The sequence below is a fragment of the Otolemur garnettii genome, unplaced genomic scaffold (assembly GCF_000181295.1).
Source record: "Otolemur garnettii isolate 467f Iridium unplaced genomic scaffold, OtoGar3 scaffold00018, whole genome shotgun sequence".
Lineage (NCBI taxonomy): Eukaryota > Metazoa > Chordata > Mammalia > Primates > Galagidae > Otolemur > Otolemur garnettii.
In genome coordinates, this window is record NW_003852413.1 from 17,036,801 (window position 1) to 17,057,526 (window position 20,726).

The 20,726-nt window shown below is 50.3% G+C and overlaps 2 protein-coding genes across 8 annotated transcripts in view; both read right to left on the reverse strand.

The window, feature by feature from the left end:
* Positions 1–5,915, reverse strand: part of MRC2 (mannose receptor C type 2) — a 57,118-nt gene extending 51,203 nt beyond the window's left edge. The window contains exon 1 of the mRNA XM_023511201.1: positions 5,693–5,915. Within this exon, the coding sequence (XP_023366969.1) occupies positions 5,693–5,816 (124 nt within the window). The 5' untranslated portion in view covers positions 5,817–5,915. The remainder of the gene's footprint in view (positions 1–5,692) is intronic.
* Positions 5,916–17,221: 11,306 nt separating this feature from the next.
* TLK2 (tousled like kinase 2) overlaps positions 17,222–20,726 on the reverse strand; it is a 138,795-nt gene continuing 135,290 nt past the window's right edge. For 3 of the 7 annotated variants that reach the window (XM_023511094.1, XM_023511093.1, XM_012803208.2), the window contains exon 22: positions 17,404–18,495. In XM_023511094.1, coding sequence (XP_023366862.1) covers positions 18,322–18,495 — 174 coding nt within the window. In that variant the 3' untranslated portion in view covers positions 17,404–18,321. Of the gene's footprint in view, positions 18,496–20,726 lie in introns of all 7 variants that reach the window. The other 4 variants (XM_023511098.1, XM_023511095.1, XM_023511096.1 and 1 more) reach the window with 2 other exon arrangements.

The window sequence follows — 20,726 nt, forward strand, 5'->3', positions numbered from 1 at the left end:
AAGGAAGCTGTTGTAGTTGGGACTTGGTATATTGAGGGCTGTGCTTTATCATATTTGGGTCCCTTCATATTCATGTTTTCTTAATAAAAATAGCAATGATCTAGTATTATTTGCTAAGAAACAACTCTGTGCCCAGTGATGCACCAAGCACGTATCTCAAACACCCCTACGAGGGGGACTTGATTTTTTCCATCTCACAAATGAAGATGCTTCAGCCTCTCTGCCTGAGGTCACTTGGCTGGTGAGTGGCATTAATCTTGGTCCCACTGATGCTGTCCCTATGTACATTTCTAGAGGACTTGGTGGAGGAAGTGTTTCTATCTCAGCCCATTGAGAGGAGACCTGCTGAGCTTGTAATAACCATCCTCCTAACCCCCTGAGGAGGGCATTGTCAGGGAAGGCTGGGGAACTCTGGCTGTAGTTTTTCCTGATACATGTCCTCCTTGGGACCTTTAAGAAGGAAATAAAGAATCAGGCTAGACCACCTTGTGGCCTAGGGTTAAAAATTCTGTGCTCTCACCCCAGCAGCCTGGGAATGGGTTTGGGATTTGTCACTGTGGGAGATGTCTGCATGCTCTACCCCCTTCAGCCTAGCTGAGAGGCAGTGACCAGGCCCCCTCAGTGTCCTTCTCAGGCTCCTGGAGCCTTAAAGAAATGGTCATTGGTAGACAGGGTAGAGGAGGGGAGGGAGGGTATGCTCTCCAGTGGGCAAAGGTCTGGGGGTGGGAGGGCTCAAGAGAATGACAGAGTGAGGGCCTGGGGACCTAGGAAGCAGCTGAAGTTTCATAGGCTTCTTTTAGCGGCTAGATCAGAACTGTGCAGGGCAGAGTGCACTGGCAATGAAATCAGGGGAGGGCAGGGTGAGGTGAGCAGACAGCGGGGTCCAGCCAAGTGGGCTGGGAGGGGCAGAGAAGGTCCCCAGAGTTCCACTTGGGGCCACAGTGAGCAGTCTAGGGGGTGGAAGTCAACATAATCTGTTTCCTAAGGGGCTAGAGATGGCTTCAGCAGGGCCTGGGGGCCCTGGATGCCACTATGCGGCTTTTACCCAGCCTGCTATTTACTGACACAAGCCCTGGCTGAGGATGTGCAGGGTGAGTTCCAAGAGCTGCGTCACTCCTCCAACGGCCCACCCCACCCAGATTTACAGGACCAGTCATGAGAAAGCGGCCCCTCCCCACCTCACGAAGGACTAAACAGGAAGGCACACTTCCTGTCAGCAGAGCCAGGCCCTCCAAGCCCGGGGACCCCCAGTCATCTCTGCTCTCAGCACTGTGGGGGCTCAGTAAACATCCACTGAGTTGGGTGAATGAATGAATGAAGGACCATGTGAATCCCTGACCCTGGGGACGCTGGGGTGCAGGACTGGGCACCTTGTGTCACTCACTTGTTGGGTAGGGGCACCTTGGAGGGAGCACCTCCAAGATCCAAGGACACTGAGGGTGGTGTGGCCCTGTGTCCTGGGCTGCTGGAGTGTGACAGAGGGATGCTTAGTCCACCCTCCCCAGAATTCTTCTCCGGAGGACACGTGGAGAGGGTGTCCTAGAGGACTCGGAGCTACAGGGGAAAACCCATAGAGCAGAATTTGCCAGTCTTTCCTAACACGCTTTCACGTGCTTCATGTGACAGAGACTCAGTATGGCCTGGAACTGGGGTGTTCGGGCTCTGTAGCCATACCTGGGTTCAAATGTCACTATCCCACTGTCTAGTGTGTGTTGTCTGGTCCTCAGAAACCCCCTTGACATCTCTAATCTGTTTGTTCCCAGGATGTGGAATGTGGTGACCTCTCAGAGAGCTGGGAGATGCAAAAGGGCTGTTGCTTGCATGGCACTAACAGGCCCAGCACACACAGCAGAGGGTGCAGGTTACAAGATCCTACCCGCCAACTCCTCTTTTTTTGAGACAGGGTCTCAGGCTAGATAGAGTGCAGCACTGTCATAGCTTACTGCAGCCTCAAACTCCTAGGCTCAGGTGATCCTCCCATCTTAGTTTCCTGAGTAGCTAGGACTATAGCCGCTCACCACCACACTGGCTAATTTTTTTATTTTTAGTAAAGATGGGGCCTTGCTCTGGCTCAGGCTGGTCTCAAAACCCCTGAGCTCAAGTAATCTACCTGCCTTGACCTTCCAGAGAACTAGGATTACATGCGTGAGCCCTTTTTAATGCTGAAATTGTGAACACGAATATTTTCTGGAGAACTTCATGGCACTTCTGAAATCATCTCATCTGGCCAAGTCACAGTGCTATGTGGGCACCAGAAAGCCAAGATTTCTCTGGTATAAAAGAATCGGGGGGCTCGGCGCCTATAGCTCAACCGGCTAAGGCGCCAGCCATGTACACCTAAGGTGGCGGGTTCGAATCCCCAGCCCAGACCCGCCAAAACAACAATGACGGCTGCAACCAAAAAATAGCCGGGCATTGTGGCGGGCGCCTGTGGTCCCAGCTACTTGGGAGGCGGAGGCAGGAGACTCGCTTGAGCCCAGGAGTTGGAGGTTGCTGTGAGCTGTGATGCCACAGCACTCTGCCCAGGGGGACAGCTTGAGGCTCTGTCTCAAAAAAAAAAAAAAAAAAAAAAGAATTGGGGACCAAAATCCTTTCCCCCTATCTGCACCTCACCTTGCCCAGGTGAACCCAGAGGGAGGCAGGATCCCAGGACCAAATGCAGCTCAGCTAGCCAGCAGGTTAGAACAAGGAAGACTGAGGTTTTTTGGAAGGGGGTGGAGTGAGGAGTAAGAAAGCTCTGAATTCCATGACCCAGGAGCTGGGCCAGAATTGGGGGCATTTGGTCAACTCTGGCAGCAGCAATAGCGAGTTCCTGAAGTCCCCCTCCCTGTCCTTCAAATGGGACTGTCCCTCCCCAAAGGGAAATGTCCTGTTTCCTCACTCCCAGGAGGGAGACTTGAGCCCTGGTGCTTGAGCAACCCTCTTTTCAACCTGCACCTCATGCCTCTGCTTGGATACCTCCAGGGGTTCGCAGGTTCCCCACAGCCAGCCTGCACATCACTTCCCCATTTTGGCCTCCCAGGCACCCGGCCAGTTTCCTCTTTCACTCTGCTGTCTCCCCAGCCCAGCCCAGCCCAGGAAGCTTCCATATAATCCACAGAAGAGCCCCATCCCTGCCCATGGTCCCCTGCCCCTTCCCTGCCTCTCTGCAGAGCCTCATACACCTCTGAACCCAGATATGAAGCCTCTATTGTCCCAACCTTTCACTTACCAGCTGTGTGATCTGAGATAAATTATCAGATGCCTTAGCCTCTACTTCCCCATCTGCAAAATGGGCCCAACAAAACCCACCTCAGTGCATTATTATCAGAATGAAGTGAAAAATCTGCATGCAAAGTATACGGTATGGCTCAGGGCAAGCAGGCACCCACCAGTGCAGTCTTGCCTCCCACCTTGTCAAACGTTTCATATTTCTTTCTCCTACAAGATTTTCTTTGCCCCGAGGATACATCTTACACTCTTCTCTACCTTCTCTCCTCCTCAAGTACTTGGCTCAAGACTGGGCAAACAGGAATGTTCCCAAAGTGCAGAAATACCACAGTTAACAAAGAGGATGCCCACCAACAACAGGCTTTGTGGGTCACTCCACCAGGGTAGAGAAATGATGGACTAAGTAAGCACACACCAAGAAGGCACTGCTGCTGCGCCATCCCGAAGGGGCACTGCAATGCCCATGGGCTTAGCCCACTGGGCCCTCCTGGTACTCAGGAAGCCACTCACAAGCAGCCCGGGCAGCCTTACTCCCAGTGGCGCCAACTCACACTCCAGGGGCCATTAGGTTCCTGGTGCTGGTGACCACTTAATTCATGAAGTTCAAGGGGATGGGGACTCTTTCGGCAAGAATTTGGCCCAGAGCCTCTGAACAGGCATCATGGAGGAAGGCCCAGTGGAAGCTGGCAGGGAGGTGCTGGAGCAAATGGGACAGTTTCAGGCAGGGAAGGTACCTGCAGCAACTTCGTCCTCTTCCTGCCCAATTTCTGCTGTGAAGACCCCTGTCCCTCTCCCATCAAGCCACCTCCTGGTGTGGTCAGGAAGGACAGGGTGCAGAGGCCAGGGGCAGAGGGGACACTCCATTCTCCTCTGCAGGGCCTCTGACCAGGCACTTCCAGCTCCCTGGGTTAAAAGCTGTGTAGGGGTGTGGCGGGTGCCTGAAATCCCAGCTACTTGGGAGGCTGAGGCAAGAGAATCACTTCAGCCTAAGTGTCTGAGGTTCTGTGAGTTGTGATGCCACAGCAATCTACTGAGAGGGACATAGTAAGACTCTGTTTCCAAAAAAAAAAAAAGGCTACATGGGAGGTGGGGTGGGGGAGGCCAAGTCAGCACTCTGGCCAGGAATCTCCCCGGGGCCTGGCTTTAAAATGTGCTCTGGGGCTCTTGGAATGGCCATTGTCCTCCAACCCTCCACCCTGCCTGCCCAAGTCCTTCACAGAGGAGCCAGCCACAGGCAGTAGTACAGGGAGGCATGGGGACAGCTTGGAACAGCTGCTAGGTAGCTGTACAGAGTGGCTACCTGGTTCATGTTTGTCTAACATTCAATTCTCGGTGGGTCACGAATTCTTCGGGGGGGGGGGCTTTTCTTGGTGTGAATGTGGATTACCCTGGCCCCACCTCTCCCATCTGGCAGATACGTGTACGTGTCTTGTGCCTACGTCACAGCAGGCCAACCCAGCAAGCACTGGCCAGGCTGGAGGCCCCAGGCTCTCCAGGGGCCTGTCTAGTTCTCGCACAACACTGCAAACACTGCTCTGACTGTCCCCTTTCACTCACCCCCAACTCCACGTGGAACATAAAGCAGAAGCAAGCAGGGCCCCTTGGAGCTGGGACCAGCTTCTTACTCCTGACAGCACCCAAGTAGATGTCTCCCTTTAACTCTCAGAGTCTGGGATGGCGTCTGTCCCCACACTTCAACCTCACCCCCTGAAGCAGCAGCAGGAAGGGAAGGGCACGGTTTCCCAGATGTTTGTTTTTGTTTTCTGTTGGGTGGGTTTTTGCATCTTTAGCAGCTCTTTCGCCGCTCAAGATCTGTCCACTCTGGAGGTCCGCCAGGTCGACCAGAGCTGCCCACACCACAACCTCTCCCTCTCTCGCACACACAGGCACACGCGGCGTCCAGCTTGTCGTTGCGTCCTGGTGGCACAACACTGCCTCACAGAGCCCCGTTCCCGCGGCGCGGATACCGCGCGCCACAAGCCGTCCTTGAAGACTTGGTGTGGAAAAGAAAACATAAACACGCCCGAGATGCCGGGGAGGGCGAACCAACCCTCACGGCCGGCCGGAAACAATAATAGCGCTTCAGTCCCGGGGCAGGGCGAGAACACCGGCCCGAGACTCCTGGCCCAGCCTTGGGCTTTCTCAGACGCACCCTGCGGGTCCCTGACCAGCCAAGGGCCGGACGCGGGGTCCTCCGGAGTCCACCCGCTTCCTCCGAAGCCGCTGGAAGCCCCCGGCTCCCCTCCCCCGCCGCCCGCCACATCTGGTTCCACTCAGGTCCTCCCGCACCTCCAGGCGCGCTCCTCCTCTCCTCTCCTCCCCCGCTTTCAGCAAAGCGGAGACGATTTTTAAAAACCCAGTCACACACTCGGACACGCACACACGCTTCTGGAGAAGGGAGGAAGGAGAAGTGGAGAAAGGCCCGCTCCCCGGCGCTCCCCCAGCTCGACCCCCGAAGTTGGCCAAGTTTGCAGCGCCTTACCCTGATGGGCGGCGGCGGCGTCCCCGGGGGCGCCGGGGCGGCCGAGATGCAGGCCCCAGAGGAGTAGGGCGCAGCGGAGCAGGTGATGAGGCCAGGGTGCTGGGACCGACCGGCCGGGCCCCATCCCCGCGGCAGGGCGCTAGGCGGATGCGGGGACCGAGCGTGCACGGGAGAGGCGCGCGGTGGCAGCCTCGGCACTGGGCTGTGATGATCGCCCACGAGGGGCTCGCGTCCTCCTCCGGGTCAGGACGAAGTGATGCCTCCCAGAGAGGAGGAAGGAGGAGGCAGGTCGGGCGGAGGGAGGAGCGCAGGGCCCGGGAGGAGGGTTTGAGGGGCAGAGGGGAAGGGAAGCGGGCCGCGTGGGAGGGGAGGGGAGGAGGCGCGGCCGGCGCGGGGCTGGGGACGGGGCTCGAGAGGGGGCTGGCGGGAGAGACGGATCCCCGGTCGAGGAGCTCCTCCGCGTGCGCGCTTTCTCTTGCTGTTTTCCAAATCTCTCCCCACCTCACATTCCCTCTCTCCTCTGTCCCAGCCAGGAGCCCCAGACGCTGCGTCACAACTCCCCGGCTGGCGCGGGCTGGGAAACGACTGCAAAACTTTCCGCAAACTTCACAGCATGGCGGGACTTCAGCTGCGAGGCTGGATCGGCCGGGGGCGAGTGTGTGTGGCTAACCTGGGCGGCCAGACCCAGTCCACCATCACTCCCACACCATCCCGCCTCTCTCTGCCGAGGTTTTTAGCCACTAAGCATCCCCTACCTCCATGCCTAGGGGCACCCCTCCCGCGGTCTGGAGGGGAAGGGGCGGAGCCCAGCGCCTGGCCTTTAGAGTGAAGACGGAGGAGGGGGAGGCAGGGCCCCTGTTCCGTGTGCGCAGCGCAAACAATTCTTGTGCGTCTTGTTATAGCATTTGTGTGACCCCTGTGTCAGTGTCCCTGGCGCAAAAGGAGAGTAACACTTCTGCTAGCTGGAGATGCATCCAGAAACCTGCGAAGAACCGACATCATCACTCCCACCAACTGGACTGCTGGCCGGTAGCAAAGGACTAAATGGAAATTTCATAAAAGAGAAGACAATTCACTGTTATTGAGTATTATGCAACAGGTCACAGCAGCGCAAAGCACTGGGTTGGGAGACAGGATGCTGGAGTCCAGCTCCACCTCTACTGCTGATTCCCTGAGCAACCTTAGAAAAACTGCTTGTTTGGGCTTACAGCAAGACTGAGGCATTTAAAGACCCTAAGTCCAAAGAAAAGATGTTCTCTTACCCATAGTAAAACAAAACACCATGAATATAATATAAACTTGATTGTCATCTGTACTGTCCACTTTGGTACTTTTGGAGGGGGCTAGGAGGGGAAATAAGCTGAATTTTTTATTCCTGCCCTGAGCAGTATTTTCCTCTCTCTGCAAAGAGGGTTTTGGACTGGAGATGCTTACTTGTCTCTTCCCATCTTAGCCAGGCTGAGATTCTTGACAAATAGTCCCATGGTTAAGGGGCTTGAAAGCAAGCACCCCCTGGGAAGGGTCCCACTAGTCACACTTTGGCCTTGAAACACGCTTGGCAGCCAGGCCAGAAAGGCCCTTGGCACTCCATGGGTTAGTTGGGCAGGTCCCTCTTGGTGACTGCTGCTTCACTACCTTCTTGGTATGGCAGGTCCTGGGATCCCAGTGCTTTGCATGCATCTGGCCATGCTGGGGGTACCTCAAAAGATCCTCCTCCTGGCCTCCCTTCTCTTACAGTCCTGTTATCTCCAAGGGATTTGAGGATTTCTCTCTCTCTCCCTGTCTGAACACAGATACTTCTTCCTCTGAAACAGGGCTGCAGCCGCCCTTCCCCATCAGCCTGAGTAGGTTTTGGTATTTCCCCCCACATTGGCAGGGCCAGAGCCAACTCCCTGATGTCAGCAGTGCATGACAGAGTTCAGAGGGCCCACTACTTGCCACGTGCCACTGGCAGCATCACCCACTGCAAGCCCAGTACATGGGAAGTGCATTTCCCTCTCTTCACCCACCCATTCAGCAAGCAGTAGTTGCTAGCCCTGTGCTGCTGCTGGAGAAACAAAGATGAGCAAACGCAGTTGCAGTCATAGAAGACTTTGGTTTGGGGGGGAAGATCAAAGTTTTTGCCATATTCCAGGCTAGGAAGACTGCATTCAAGGGTGAGGAGCACGAAAGCATGTTGGTACCAGCTGGGACAGACATTTGTTGAATTGAAGCCTCCAAGGTCCTGTTCTAGTCCCTGCTGAGGTGAGATTTCCTGCTGCTGCACAAAGTGGTTACACACTGTAATTCTGCTAATGGTCTAAGGCCATGTCCAATGCCACTATCTTAGATCTTGAACTTGTGGTGGACAGCGGGGCCACCCCTGGGTAATTTTCTGTGGACAGTCTGGCTCAGTCCCTCACTGCTTTAAGATCTTGTGCAGGCTGAGGATCAATGGAACGTGGTTATAATCTGTAGGAGTACTGGGTGTTGTGGGAGGGTGGGACCTTCAAGGAAGCCCTAACCAGAGCCCAGAACTGTCCTCTGTGCCCACAGCCTCCTTACTCTGGAAGAATCTCAGTTGAACAGCTATTTACTGAGGGTCCATTATGTGCCAGGCAACAGGCTAGGCCATGGAGACTTAGCAAGATCTCTGACTCAGTCCAGGGGTCCATGGTGCCAAGATGGTATCTGCTATAGTGAATCGACAGTGAGAAATGGCTCTCCTTCAGACATTTACCAACTGTGGGGCAGCAACAGACACCGGCAGGGGGTCTGCTGATTTCATCAAAACCAGTGTAACAGAAGGAGCACAGATACCTGAGTTAGAATCCTGGCTCCCTCATTTCCTGCCTTTGAAACCTGCAGCAAGTTACTTCAGCTCTCTCTCAGCTCACAGTTCTTGTAAATGAGACAATTTCTATCTTAAGATTTAAATGTTGATGTGAAAGGATGGCACAACCCCTGATCAGTGGTCCCTCCCTGCTCACCTTCCTTTGCCACTTGCACATCATAGTGTTGCCCTCACTCCCTGCCCTCCATCCTATCTGCCCCGGGCAACTATTTTCTTCACAGGTCAGTTTGTTTGTTCGATTGTTTTTTAGAGGCTGGGTCTCGTTCTGTCACCCAGGCCGGAGTGCAGTGGGTGCAGTCGATCATAGTTTCCTGTAACCTCGGATTCCTGAGCTCAGGTGATTCTCCCACCTCAGCCTCCCAAGTGGCTGGGGCTAGAGACACCTGCCACCGCGCTGAGCTGATTTAAATTTTCTGTAGAGCTTGAGTTTTACTATGTAACCCAGGTTTGTCTCAAAGTCCTGGCCTCAAGTGGTCCTCCCATCTCAGCCTCCCAAAGTGCTGGGATTACAGGAGTGAACCATTGCACTCAGCCTTCACAGGTCAGTTTTATCAGGACTGTAACACTGAGTATTTTATTTTGCCTGAGAGGACAAAACAACCTCCCCTCATTGTCTGACATTTCTCTTATTAACAATGTGCAAAAATGGCAGCCTGAAGCGTGAACTATCCAATTAGAAGTGAATTGCTGCTTGCCTCAGCTGGCTAATAAATGCATGTCTATAAACTGCCTAGCATGGGCAGTGAGTGGGATGAGTCCCAAGTCACTTCTCTTCTTTGAGTCTCAGGTGCCTTTTGAGGTCCAAGTTTTGGTGTCATTACTGTGCTTAGGGTTCCTTTCACGTTAATCTGCTTTTCCCTGGTTCTGCCCCTCAGCAGCCTCTCCAGACAGGAGCACAAGGGAGCAGAGCATCCTTAGCAAGCCAGGCCTACAACATATGAGGTCTGATAATTAAGTTTCCAAACATCCGAGAAAAAGTGCTACATACCTCATTGCTGAATATCACTGTCGCCATTTTCAAAGTACTCCCTTTGGGAAGCTATGCACCGATGCCAGTTCACCCTTCAAAGCAATTTGGAACTCTTTTTCTGGAATGGCCATCACAGCTGTCGTTGTACTGCCCAAATGTCCTCCTTTTAGGATTTCCCATTATCTTCAGGTAAAGAATAAAGTCACTGGGGGCCAGATCAGGTGAACAGGGAGAGTGTTCCAATACAGTTACTTGTTTAATGGCTAAAGACTCCCAGACAGCACCCTGTGAGCTTCTTTGGGACCATTATTGCACACACCTTTCTCATGCCAAAATTTTCAGTTCAGATTTTTCTGTTTCTCTATCAATGTTTATTTGGTCCACTATGCTTCTCATAGTCATTCAACAATTTTGATTCACAATTCAATTAATTTTTATAATGTTTTCATCAGTTCTGATTCTTACTGGTGACCCTGACCTCTCATCAGTGACGCTTTCTCTCCCTTCAGAAAACATTTAACCCATTTGCTTACTGCTGTTTTCTTTACAGAATTATACCTATAATTTGGCCTAACATGTCCCTGATTTCACTCTACTCTCGCCAAATTTAATAAGAAATTTAATGTTGGTTCATAAGTCTAATTCGAGCTCTGACATTCTCACAACAGCATGCAAAAATATGCAATAGTGAATGCCACTCAGCAAAATGCCACAGGCACACACTGACACAACACAGCTGCAGAGACACTGATACACCAAGGTTATGAAACTTCTGGAACTGTTTGTACTGTGCTGTGCAGTGTGGCAAGTTCTCAAACTTAGTTGTCAGACCGTGTAAGCTTAGGAAAGGAGAACATGAGACAAGGGAGAATGAAACAGGATGGCCAGGTAGAGTAGGCGGCTAAAAAAGAGGAAACACTTGGCCAGCCATTACCTGAGGCAACTAGAGAAGGGGGTGTGACCCTAAAGGTGCATGTAGGACTTAGTCCCACCCAGTACCCTTTCGAAGCCAGGGGAGAGGTCTGGGCAAGCATGGAGCTGGCCTGAGTGGAGCCCACCCTCCCTTCTCCCTGGCTCCTGTATCACAATCCCCTAGGCACTCAGCAATCCACCCTTTTAAGTCCATGTGGCTGCACCAACGATCCTGTAGCACCAAGGATCATAGAAGTGACAGGAGTAAAGAGGGAAGTGAGCAAACAGGTTTAGGATTCAGACAGGTCCAAATTTCAAAGGCTTACCTTTCAGGTTAGTCAACCTTAGAAAAGTCAGTTACACTTAAAGGAACTATTTCTCCTGCATCCACATCACTGGGGAATTTTAAGGCTGGTCAATCTCCTCTTGAGTAGTACACTCCATTAGGACCACAAATACAACCTGAGAAAAGTCCTGACTTCTTCCCCTAGGTTCTTTTGCTTTTCCCTTCTGTGAACACCGAGAAGGGTTCTACTTTCCCAGGAAAGCCTCTAACTTTGCATCCACTCACTTTCAACCCAAGGCCTGTATCAGAACACTGTTCCTTTCAAAGGACTCCAAACCTTAAGCCTTTATCGTCCACAGGGCTAAGAGATAATTATCTCTACCTTTTAAGATGCAGGAGGCACAAGCTTCTTCTCCATGAGTCTAAGAGTTGGGACACCAAATCCCTGTCAGTGGAGCCCCACACAGTAAAGTTAGCCACTGGCAGGACACTGGAACAAGAGAGCTCAGCACTGTGAGCCCAGGCTGCAACAGGGTCCACAACACTGCTGGCTCCTGTCACCTCTTGGGAGGCTTCAACATGTCAAGAGAAAGCTGGCTGGCTAATGGGAGTTCAGAGAGGGGCTTAGGTTGGCCTGTAGCACCACAGTAGGGAAAAGAGGGAACTGAAGAGCTGAGCTGAGGAACCAGCTGTGGTTGAGTGGGATGTGGTCCCCACAATGTTCTACTGCCCACCCAGCTAGTACAGGGGAAGGAAAGGGATGTCTTACCACTGCATCTGCTCTATAAGGGCCTCCCTCACCGGCAGCTGTGGAGGCTCTGAGCCTGTTCCTACACTGAGGATGGGGCTGAGCCAGTAGTCCGGGCCTCCTCTGGGACAGGGCTCTGGCTGGGCTAGCAGCTTCTACATCTCCCTCCTTCTTCACAATGTCCTCTGGGCTACTTCCTGACCCTTGTCTCCATCTCCCCAGAAGAGGCAGGGGGAGGTTCCTCTAGTCTCAGTACTTGAGCCCCCAAAGAAAGGCTGGGACCAGCCTGTGCCAACAGCTTTCTGTGGATCTCAGTGACCTTGGCCAAGAGGAAGGCCAGGGTTTGCAGATGCAGAACCTCCTCTGATCTCTGGTAGAATGGAACCCTGGATGAGAACAGGGCCAGCTGCATTCGGCTGGCCCACCATCCCCACCTCCAGTCACAACAAACTAGCTTGACCTTCCCCAGCCCTAAGTGAAGCGGGGGGACCTGGGGGGCAGGTTTTCCAGCATTTAAAAACTGAAATAAAACAGTAAATACCACAGTGCATTCATTGCACGTGAGTTAAGTCCGATGCCATGGAATATGTATTGGGTGGAGATGTTAAGTGCAAACAAATCTGAAAAATACTGCTGCTGAGAACCTGGCAGGAGGCACCCAGGCCCCCGCCAGCCCTGCCCAGCTCTGTTCTGTTCACCCCAACTAAAGAACTGCATCTGCCACTCTGCCCTGAGCTCCTCCTTGGCCTCACTTCAAAAGTCCCTCAACCCTCTTCCTTTTCTCAGGCCAAACTACTTGTCATTCCTAGCGCTTCTGGAGATACCAGCTTACACTGCAGTACAGTAAGGTGTTTAAAATAAGAGAGAGGTACAAGGTGCTGTGAGAACCCAAAGGCAGACAGGATGGAGGTGACTCTGGGTTTTCCAAGATGGTCAGAAGGCTGAGGCAATTGAACAGCATTTGCAGAGGCCTGGACATGTGAGAAAGCATGGAGGGGTCTTGGAGTGACAAATATTTATTTTTTGTAGAAATGTAAAGGCCTCTGAGCTTCAAGCACCCTCTCCTTCTCATCTTAGTTAATTCTGCCCATCCTTCTTAAGGCCATCTCTCAGCCCCCAGGGACTCATCTCGCTCTTATAGAACTGACTACCTCCTACCTCACGTTTAGTTTCTCAAGTAAAAGCTTCCTCAAAGCAGGAGCCAAGCTGATGTGCCTTTTCATCTTCCGCAGAGCCTGGCCTAGAACATTAACAGAAGGCTCTAACTGTAGCTGAGTATGAGGGCTGGGCTAAGGTTACACAGCAAGTTGTAGAGTTGTGACCTGAACATAGTCCTCACTCAGGGTTCTACTGTTATCTTGTTCTCTATGCCAAATTTGGGCACAGTTCTGTCTAGTTGACTTGGACTAGGGGATGCCTGAGGAGCAGGTTTGATGTCAAGGTCCTGGGTTGGGTTCCCAAAGTCTATAGCTGAAAAGCAGTGGCTCTTGAAATTAATTGAAGGGAAAGACCTTCCTTGACATGCCTTTCCCTTGAGGGCATGGGAGCCAGGCTGAAGGGCACAAGTCTGACTCCACAACGGGCCAGGGCCCACACTAAAGGGGCCTTCTATGTCCTGTGGATATCTCTCCAGGCATACTGTCACCTGAGCCTCATCCTGTTTTATCTCCAGCCCCCTTCAAGCCTTCTAGCACATTCCAGCAAGCCCAGGCCATGGGCTTACCCATTCAGACACTCAGAAACAGGAACATACAGTTTCTAGGAGCAGGACAAGATTATGGCTTCTTAGTCTGTAAGTCTGACAAAACTAGATGGCTTAGGACCTGCAGCACTGATGCTTTGTGAACCACACCCCCACTTTTCCATTTTCATTCACTTTCAGACCAGGACTGCAGAGGCAGGGCTGCTGCCCAGATCAGCTGAGTGTCCAAGTAGATTTCTGAGGGCTATGAGCCATGAGGGAGGTAAGAACAGTGAAGAAAGTCTGGGGGAGTGGAGACCAAGTGTTTCCTTTACTCACAGCAGCCTCTGCCCAAAGATGACACTCAGAGAACCCACCTTACAAAATTTCCATGTCTGCAGTCCCCTCTCTACCCATTGCTCGTCATTAGACCTCTCCGGGCTTCAGTTTCCTCATGTAAAGTCAGTGAGCCGTCTCCACCTGTGTAGGCCCAGACTGTGAACACAGCCAAGAAGCTCCATTGCCTGGCACAAGTGCTGGGGCCCCTCCCTTTGCTGACAGTACCCTCTGCTCCCTTCCCAAGTGGCCTTCAGGGTGAGAAGGCTTGGATAGCACAGGAGAAGACAGCTGTAGTCATAGACTGCTTCAAGGCTAACAAGGCTGAGGATGGCATAGCCCTCTCATGGGCACTTCCTCCACACCCAGGAGTCATTCAGGGATGACCTCTGACCCCTCTTGCCATGAGACCTCTTACCCAATGCCCCCCCCCCCCAACACCCTTGCTGACTCCAGCCCATCTCAGGCCCCTGCTGAGCTCTCCCAACACAATAGAGCTCTTGTGTTCCTTGCCCCACCAGGTCCCAGACCTGCTCCCAGGCCTGCCTGTTTTCTTAGCCTCTGGCAGGTCCCCTCAACCCACCCACAGAGCTCATAGCAGCCTCAGAGTCCCTAACCAGTCCCTGTTTAACTCTTCCCCTCCCAAAGGGAGACAGTCCAGCCTCTGGCTCTCTTCCTCATCTATTGGGCCAGAATGGACTCATATCATATAAGCAGATCAAGGTCTCAGCTAGCTCTCTCCTGCAGCCTGGGACCTCTTAGGTAAAGAAAGACGAGTGGCTGTTTCCTGAGTGTACTATTAGGTACCTGTGCATGGGTGTGTCATTGTAGGGACCTTCTTGGTGCTCCCTAGAAAGGCATGGCATCAGTCCTAGGAGAGTTCAGGGCTTAAGAGAGAATTTTATTCCCAGCGCAATAAAATAAAATAGGAGTCCTCTCTGTTTTCCAGCTGACAGCCACCCTTTCCGATGACCCCACCCTTATCTTGTGGCTGGCTGGTAGGAAGGCCGGACCGGTAACCTTCAGTGCTCATCCCACCTGGGAGTCAGAAAGGCTACAGGTGTGTTCTCAAACTTGAGTCTGCATCAGCATCACCTGGAGGGCAAAAACAGACTGTTAGGCCCCTCCATTCACCTTCTGCCTCAGTGCCATAGGTTTAAGAAGGGAATTATGTGCATTTCTAACCAGCTCCCAGGTGACATGGATATTTCTCTCAGACTCTGCCAGAAGCTGTCTTGGAGCCAAGATATGAGATCTGCTTAGACAAAGGTTGACATGGAATCTCAAGAGGTTGATACTGAGAGTGGTAGTCAGTCTCTCAAAAGGTCTGCATCTGATGAGGAGAAAGCTCTGAGCCGAGAACCAGTGTAAACTTGGGAGTTCCAGGACCAGTTCTTCCACCTACTTACTGAAACACTTGATCTTAGACAAAAGGCTGAGAAGTGACTGGATCTGTAATCTTCCTTAAAACCACATTTTCTTATTCCCCTCTTGCCTGCCAGGCATTTTATGTATCTTATCCCTACTCTTTACTCCCCAAAGGCAAAGAGATATCCCTGAAGCTTGCAGAGGTGGGATTGGACCCCAGACTCTAAAAGCCTAGGCTCTTAACCTCCCTGGGATTCTCCCTAGGAAGGGAAATGCACAGCTTGGGCATTTAGAATGATGAAATAAGGGACGGGAAAAAAGATCCTCAGAAAGAAGAAAAAGAAAACACCAAGGTGGGTCAAATTACTTGTAAACTTTGCCTTCTTAACAGCACAGAGAGGTACCCAATGCTTACTTCTAGCTCTAGGACTCTAAGAGATAACTATGTTTAAAGAGAGCTATTTTCTAAATTAAGAAACACAGAGCTCAGTGGCTACTAATCTGAGCTAAGAAAACCAGTCCTTCCCAGACTAGAGGGGAGGAGTAGACAGACAGACCCAATTTTTTAGGTAGCTGGTGTGTCTTGGTCCACCACAGAAGTGGGTGCATACAGCTCTTCTTGGTGTGTCTCCATTTAAAGCTGCAGATCTCATAGGAGAAGAGCCCCTTTCCTTCTCTCCTGGGCCCTGGGCCTTCCCTATCGTATTCACTGCTATACTACTGCCACCAACAAGCGTAGTTCTTGGTGAATCTGAGGAACAAAAGGTGCTGCATGAATTAACACATTCCCATCATGCCTGCAACATCCACAAGGCCTCAGTCAGTGGCCAGGATTCTCCCTTATATACCTTGGATGGTAAGAGCCCTGTTTGAAACTGGAGATGTAAAATCAAGAGGCTGGGAAATTCACTTCTTTAAACTTAAAATTTTAATATCCTTTCTCCCCATCCTCACCCCACACTGGGAAAGGCCAAAACAGTGGGGCTGGGTTTAATTACAAATTAATACATATTGTCATTGTGTAAAGTAAATCAACACTTTGGCAATAAGGAACTATTCTTGGAAAAAGTGAAACCCATATTAACAAAATATGTCATGGAAGAACCCCATTCAGTGAGCTCACTGGCTTCTTAAAAGACTAGAAATGTCAATGCTCTGCACACTTTGGGGCTTATCCATGCAGTGGCAGTGGGAAGAGGCCCTGCCCAGACTCAGCCAAGCCCAGTCAGCTCCAACCAACCCCGAGACCCAATACAAGGGAAAAGGATGAAAAATGTAGACCCACAAGTAAAGTCTTGTAGCTTCACTCCTAAGCCCACATGAGGAAAGGAGACAGAATTGAGAGGAAAGGCTTAAAAGTGCAGTTTTTCCAATCATAAAAATTAAAAAAGAATTTTAATTTAAAAATTAAAAAAGTTTAAAAATCAGCCAACACCACTGGGGGGGGGGGAGGAATAGAACTTAATTATTTTGAGTAAGTATAAACGTCGTCTCAGCTTCAAGCCATGTCTTTGGGTGCGCAGACAATATCTTTTCTGTACCCTGCTCAAGCTGGGAGACCCTATGGGTATTCTTTGCTTAGCAACTTCAAAGCAGCAGGGATTTTTTTTGTAAAAAGGCACTATATACACACATGCATATATGTGTATATATGCACATGTGTACAAAACATATAGTGCGATAAAATATTTTTAGAAAGCTGGGGGCACCAAGCCTCTGGGGCTGACTTCTTTCTGTTCTGAGTTTCACAGGACAATACCTACCCATGAACTTCTCTCCAGTTTGAAACACTTCATCTTCCCTTGAGATTGCCTGATACTGAAGTAGGAGAGTGAGGCAGGTCCACAAAATAAACGAGGGTCCCCCAGAAAATGTGTCACCAGTGACATTTTTCACATGCAAAAGAAACACTAGAGTCATGAGTTATTTGAGAGCTTTCTACCCATCCTGACTCCCTCCCCTGCCCAGCTTGCATGCCTGAAAGCTACATCTTTAAATATTTCTGGCTGAGCCCTCTTGCCACATATGTCAGGAACATTCCAAGCTGGCTACCACATGTTCAGGCTCTGGCCTCCTTCCCTCTCTACTGTCGAGTGCTCTGCTGTTTCAAGGGCACGGTGGGGCCATGCGTCTCCCATTTCAGCTCCATCTTCAGTTGATTGTACATCTCAAAAACAACCAAATTTTAAAAAGAAATTAATTCCAAAAGCATGTTCATATTTGGATACCTATTTCTCTTGAGATTTTTAAAATTCCACCTGATGTATCTATTAAACTGAGAGTTAAAGTGTGTGTACATGCACAGACACACACACACCCCCCCCACCACACACTCACAAAATTAAGAGGGTTGGGGGAAGAGTGTTTCCTGCCAAAAGATCTAACAGAGGAAAGCTTATGTGCTGATCAAGTTTTAATAATGTGGTTAACAAGAAATGTACACCATTTAGCAAGCACACAGAGACTAGGGGTAGGAACAACTGGTCCCTGGAGCATCTGGCTTCCCAGCCCACTTTCTGCTACCTTTGGAATAGTTTTGATAGCTACTACATTCAGAGAATCCAAGAGGACTGCATGGACAGATGAACCTTTATTTAAAAAAATAGCACTTCAAATAAATTAAAAGGGACAACCGTCAAGTGTTCAAATTGTGAAGAAGTAGTTGAAAACCTAGAGACTCCAAGCTGCAGTCTTCCAACCTCATTCTTTGTCCAATGGCAAACACCCACACATCTCAGTCCTCCCACTCAATCTTTTCCCTACTGAGATGAGGGAAGCAATTGCAAACAGGAGACCAGACGGAGGAGAAAGCTGCATCTGATTGGAATGAACATTGCCACGTACTTGCTAATACGGGTTTCACTTTATGACCAAATGTATTCTTTTAAAAATAAAAAAGGGGGGAGGGAAGCTGCATGTTTTTAAAAATTGAAATTATTTAGGGATAAAACACTAACTCTAGTGCCTTTAACGGGCAATAGCAACTTTTTTCCTCCGAAGTCAAACACCATCCCCAGCTGAGCCTTTGTGCTACAAGCTTTTCAGGAGATGTTACCTAAACTTTATTAAAAGAAAAGAACAAGTTTAAATATAGACACTGGACTAGCCCAGTCTGTATTTTCAAGTCCACATTCTTCATCTGAAGCATTGCATCAGGGAACCCCCCTGAGTCTGCATGTTTTCAAGTTCACAGTACATGGAACCAGTTTTTCTTTTTAATTTTTTCCTCACTCAGAGCAGCCACGCATAGTGGCCGTTGACGCTGGAACCTCGGGCGGGGCCTTTTCCTACGAGGCCTGGCCAGAGCTGCCCAAGGTTTCTCCTCAATGAGAATCGATGCTGTCATGCTCTATGGATGGGAAAAAAGCAAGAAAATAAAAGCACCTGGTACAGGTTTCATGAGATCCATTTGGATTCGCTATGTTCCAAACCCGCTGCTGAATGCCATTTGTCCACTTTGTGTGTATTGAACAGTTTGTGGCCTTAGAGTCGGTCTCAATTCGAAGAACTGTTATTGGATGCCCCAGAGGTTGATGCAATAGCAGCTCCAGCAGGGCTACTCGTGGAGACCGACTTTCGGATGTGAGGCAGCAAGTAGGGGTCACAGGCCAGTTGCTGGACATCGATGCGGTCTTCCTTTCGGTAGGCCAAGCATCGTCGAATAAATGCCTGCAAAGGAGAGTTTCTTGAAGAAGACGGAAGCAGATAATCTTGTTCCCCCAGAGGGAATCCTGAGGCTCAGCACCAGCTGCCAGAGCCCAGAGCAAACATCTCCTAAGGAGAAGGGAGTTAAGGCTTTTCCTGTAGATCACCAGAGAGACCCAAAGACGACAAGGGAAGGAGACGCACCAGCAGCAGTACCTTTCTGCTGCCACCAACTTCTTCCTGGACAGAGGGAGTTGAGCCATTTCTGAAGTTGGGGAGAATAGGGGGATGGCCTCTAAATACTCCTGCCCCCAAAGCACTAGGGCCAACAACAACCAAAAAATCTCTTTGCCTTGGCTGGTTTGGATGGGAAAAGTGTGACTTCATGGTTGTGTATCTATAAACCACAGTCTCAAGTGAACTTTCTAAGCAGAAATTGTAACGACAAACTACCATCACAGGCAGTCTAAAGAGACCAACAACGACTAACATTACAGCATATCATGGGCGGTGAAATGATTTCCACATGTATCTCACACCACTGTGAAAGGTCATTAAGCAAATGACCGGTATATACCTAAGCAGTACAAGGAAACCTGAGGAGGATTTGCATCCCAGTGAATTCAACAGACATGAAACACACATTGTGAGTGCAGCTTGATATGGAATTCAAATTGACTACTAATGTGGAGGTTTCCTGGGTTGTTTTTATTTTTAAACCGAATAGTTCCATTTAGGCCCGTTGCCCATAGCTCAGCAGTTAGGGTGCTGGTCACATATACTGGGTCTGGTGGGTTTGAACCTGGCTCCAGCCTGCTAAACAACAACAAAAAAATAGCTGGGCATTGTGGCAGGCAGGCCTGTAGTCCCAGCTACGAGGGAGGCTGAGGCAAAAGAATCACTTGAGCCCAAGAGTTTGAGGTTGCTGTGAGCTGTGATGCCATGGCACTTTACCGAGGGTGACATAGTGAGACCATGTCTCAACTCCCTCCCCCCCAATGAAAAACAAATATTTCCGTTTAATCAAAATTATAAGTAAATACTTTAAATAAATGGATCAATTTTTAAAAATCTCAAACACCATGCCCACGTTTCACAACAGGGTGATGGATCAGTGCAGGGAGGTTTGCCACCTGTGGCACATGTGCCTCTCTGATGGGGATGCTGATGGGGGCTGTGCGTGGCAGCACGTAGTATATGGAAACTCTGTACTTTCTGTTCAATTTTGCTGTGAATCTAAAACTACTCTAAAACACAAAATTTATTTAAAATAAACTCTAAAACATGAAATAACCTGTTGATTTTCTGTTGTTTCCCCCAGTTTAATAAAACATAAAACTATAATGTCAACCCTGGTTTTTCAAAAACAAAAATGCTTACAGGTACTGGCTTGGCTAAAATGTTTGGAAGAGGGCCAGGTACAGTGGCTCAAGCCTGTAACCCAGCACTCTGGGAGGCCAAGGTGGGTGAATTGCTTGAACTCAGGAGTTCAGGACTAGCCTGAGGAAGAGCAAGGCCCTGTCTCTTAGAAAAACCTAGCCAGGGGCAGCACCTGTGGCTCAGTGGGTAGGGTGTTGGCCCCATATACCGAGGGTGGTGGGTTCAAACCTGGTCCCGGCAGAACTTCAACAAAAAAAATAGCCGGGTGTTATGGAAGGCGCCTGCAGTTCCAGCTCCTTGGGAAGCTGAGGCAAGAGAATCGCCTAAGCCCAGGAGTTGGAGGTTGCTGCGAGCTATGACATCACAGCACTCTACCAATGGTGACAAAGTGAAACTCTTGTCTCTAAACAAACAAACAAAAAACTAGCCAGGCATTGTGGTGGGCGCCTGTAGTCCCAGTTACTTGGAAGGCTGAGCCCAAGAATTTGAGATTATACTGTGAGCACCACGGCACTCTACTGGGGGCAAGAAAGTGAGACTCTGTCTCCAAAAAAAAAAAGGGGGGGGGGCTGGAAGATAAAGACAAATTCATAAAAATGAATATAATAATCTTGGCCTTTAAAAACGGAATTTTATAGGCCAGGCATGGTGGCTCATGCCTGTAATCCCGGCACTCTGGGAGGCCAAAGCAGGTGGACTCCCTGAGCTCGCAGGTTTGAGACCAGCCTGAGATAGAGCAAGACCTGGTCTCTAAAAATAGCTGGGAGTCCCAGCTACATGGGAGGCCAAGGCAAGAGAATTGCTTGAGCTCAAGAACTTGAGGTTGCTGTGAGCTGTGACACCACAGCACTCTACCAAGGGCAACAAAATGAGAC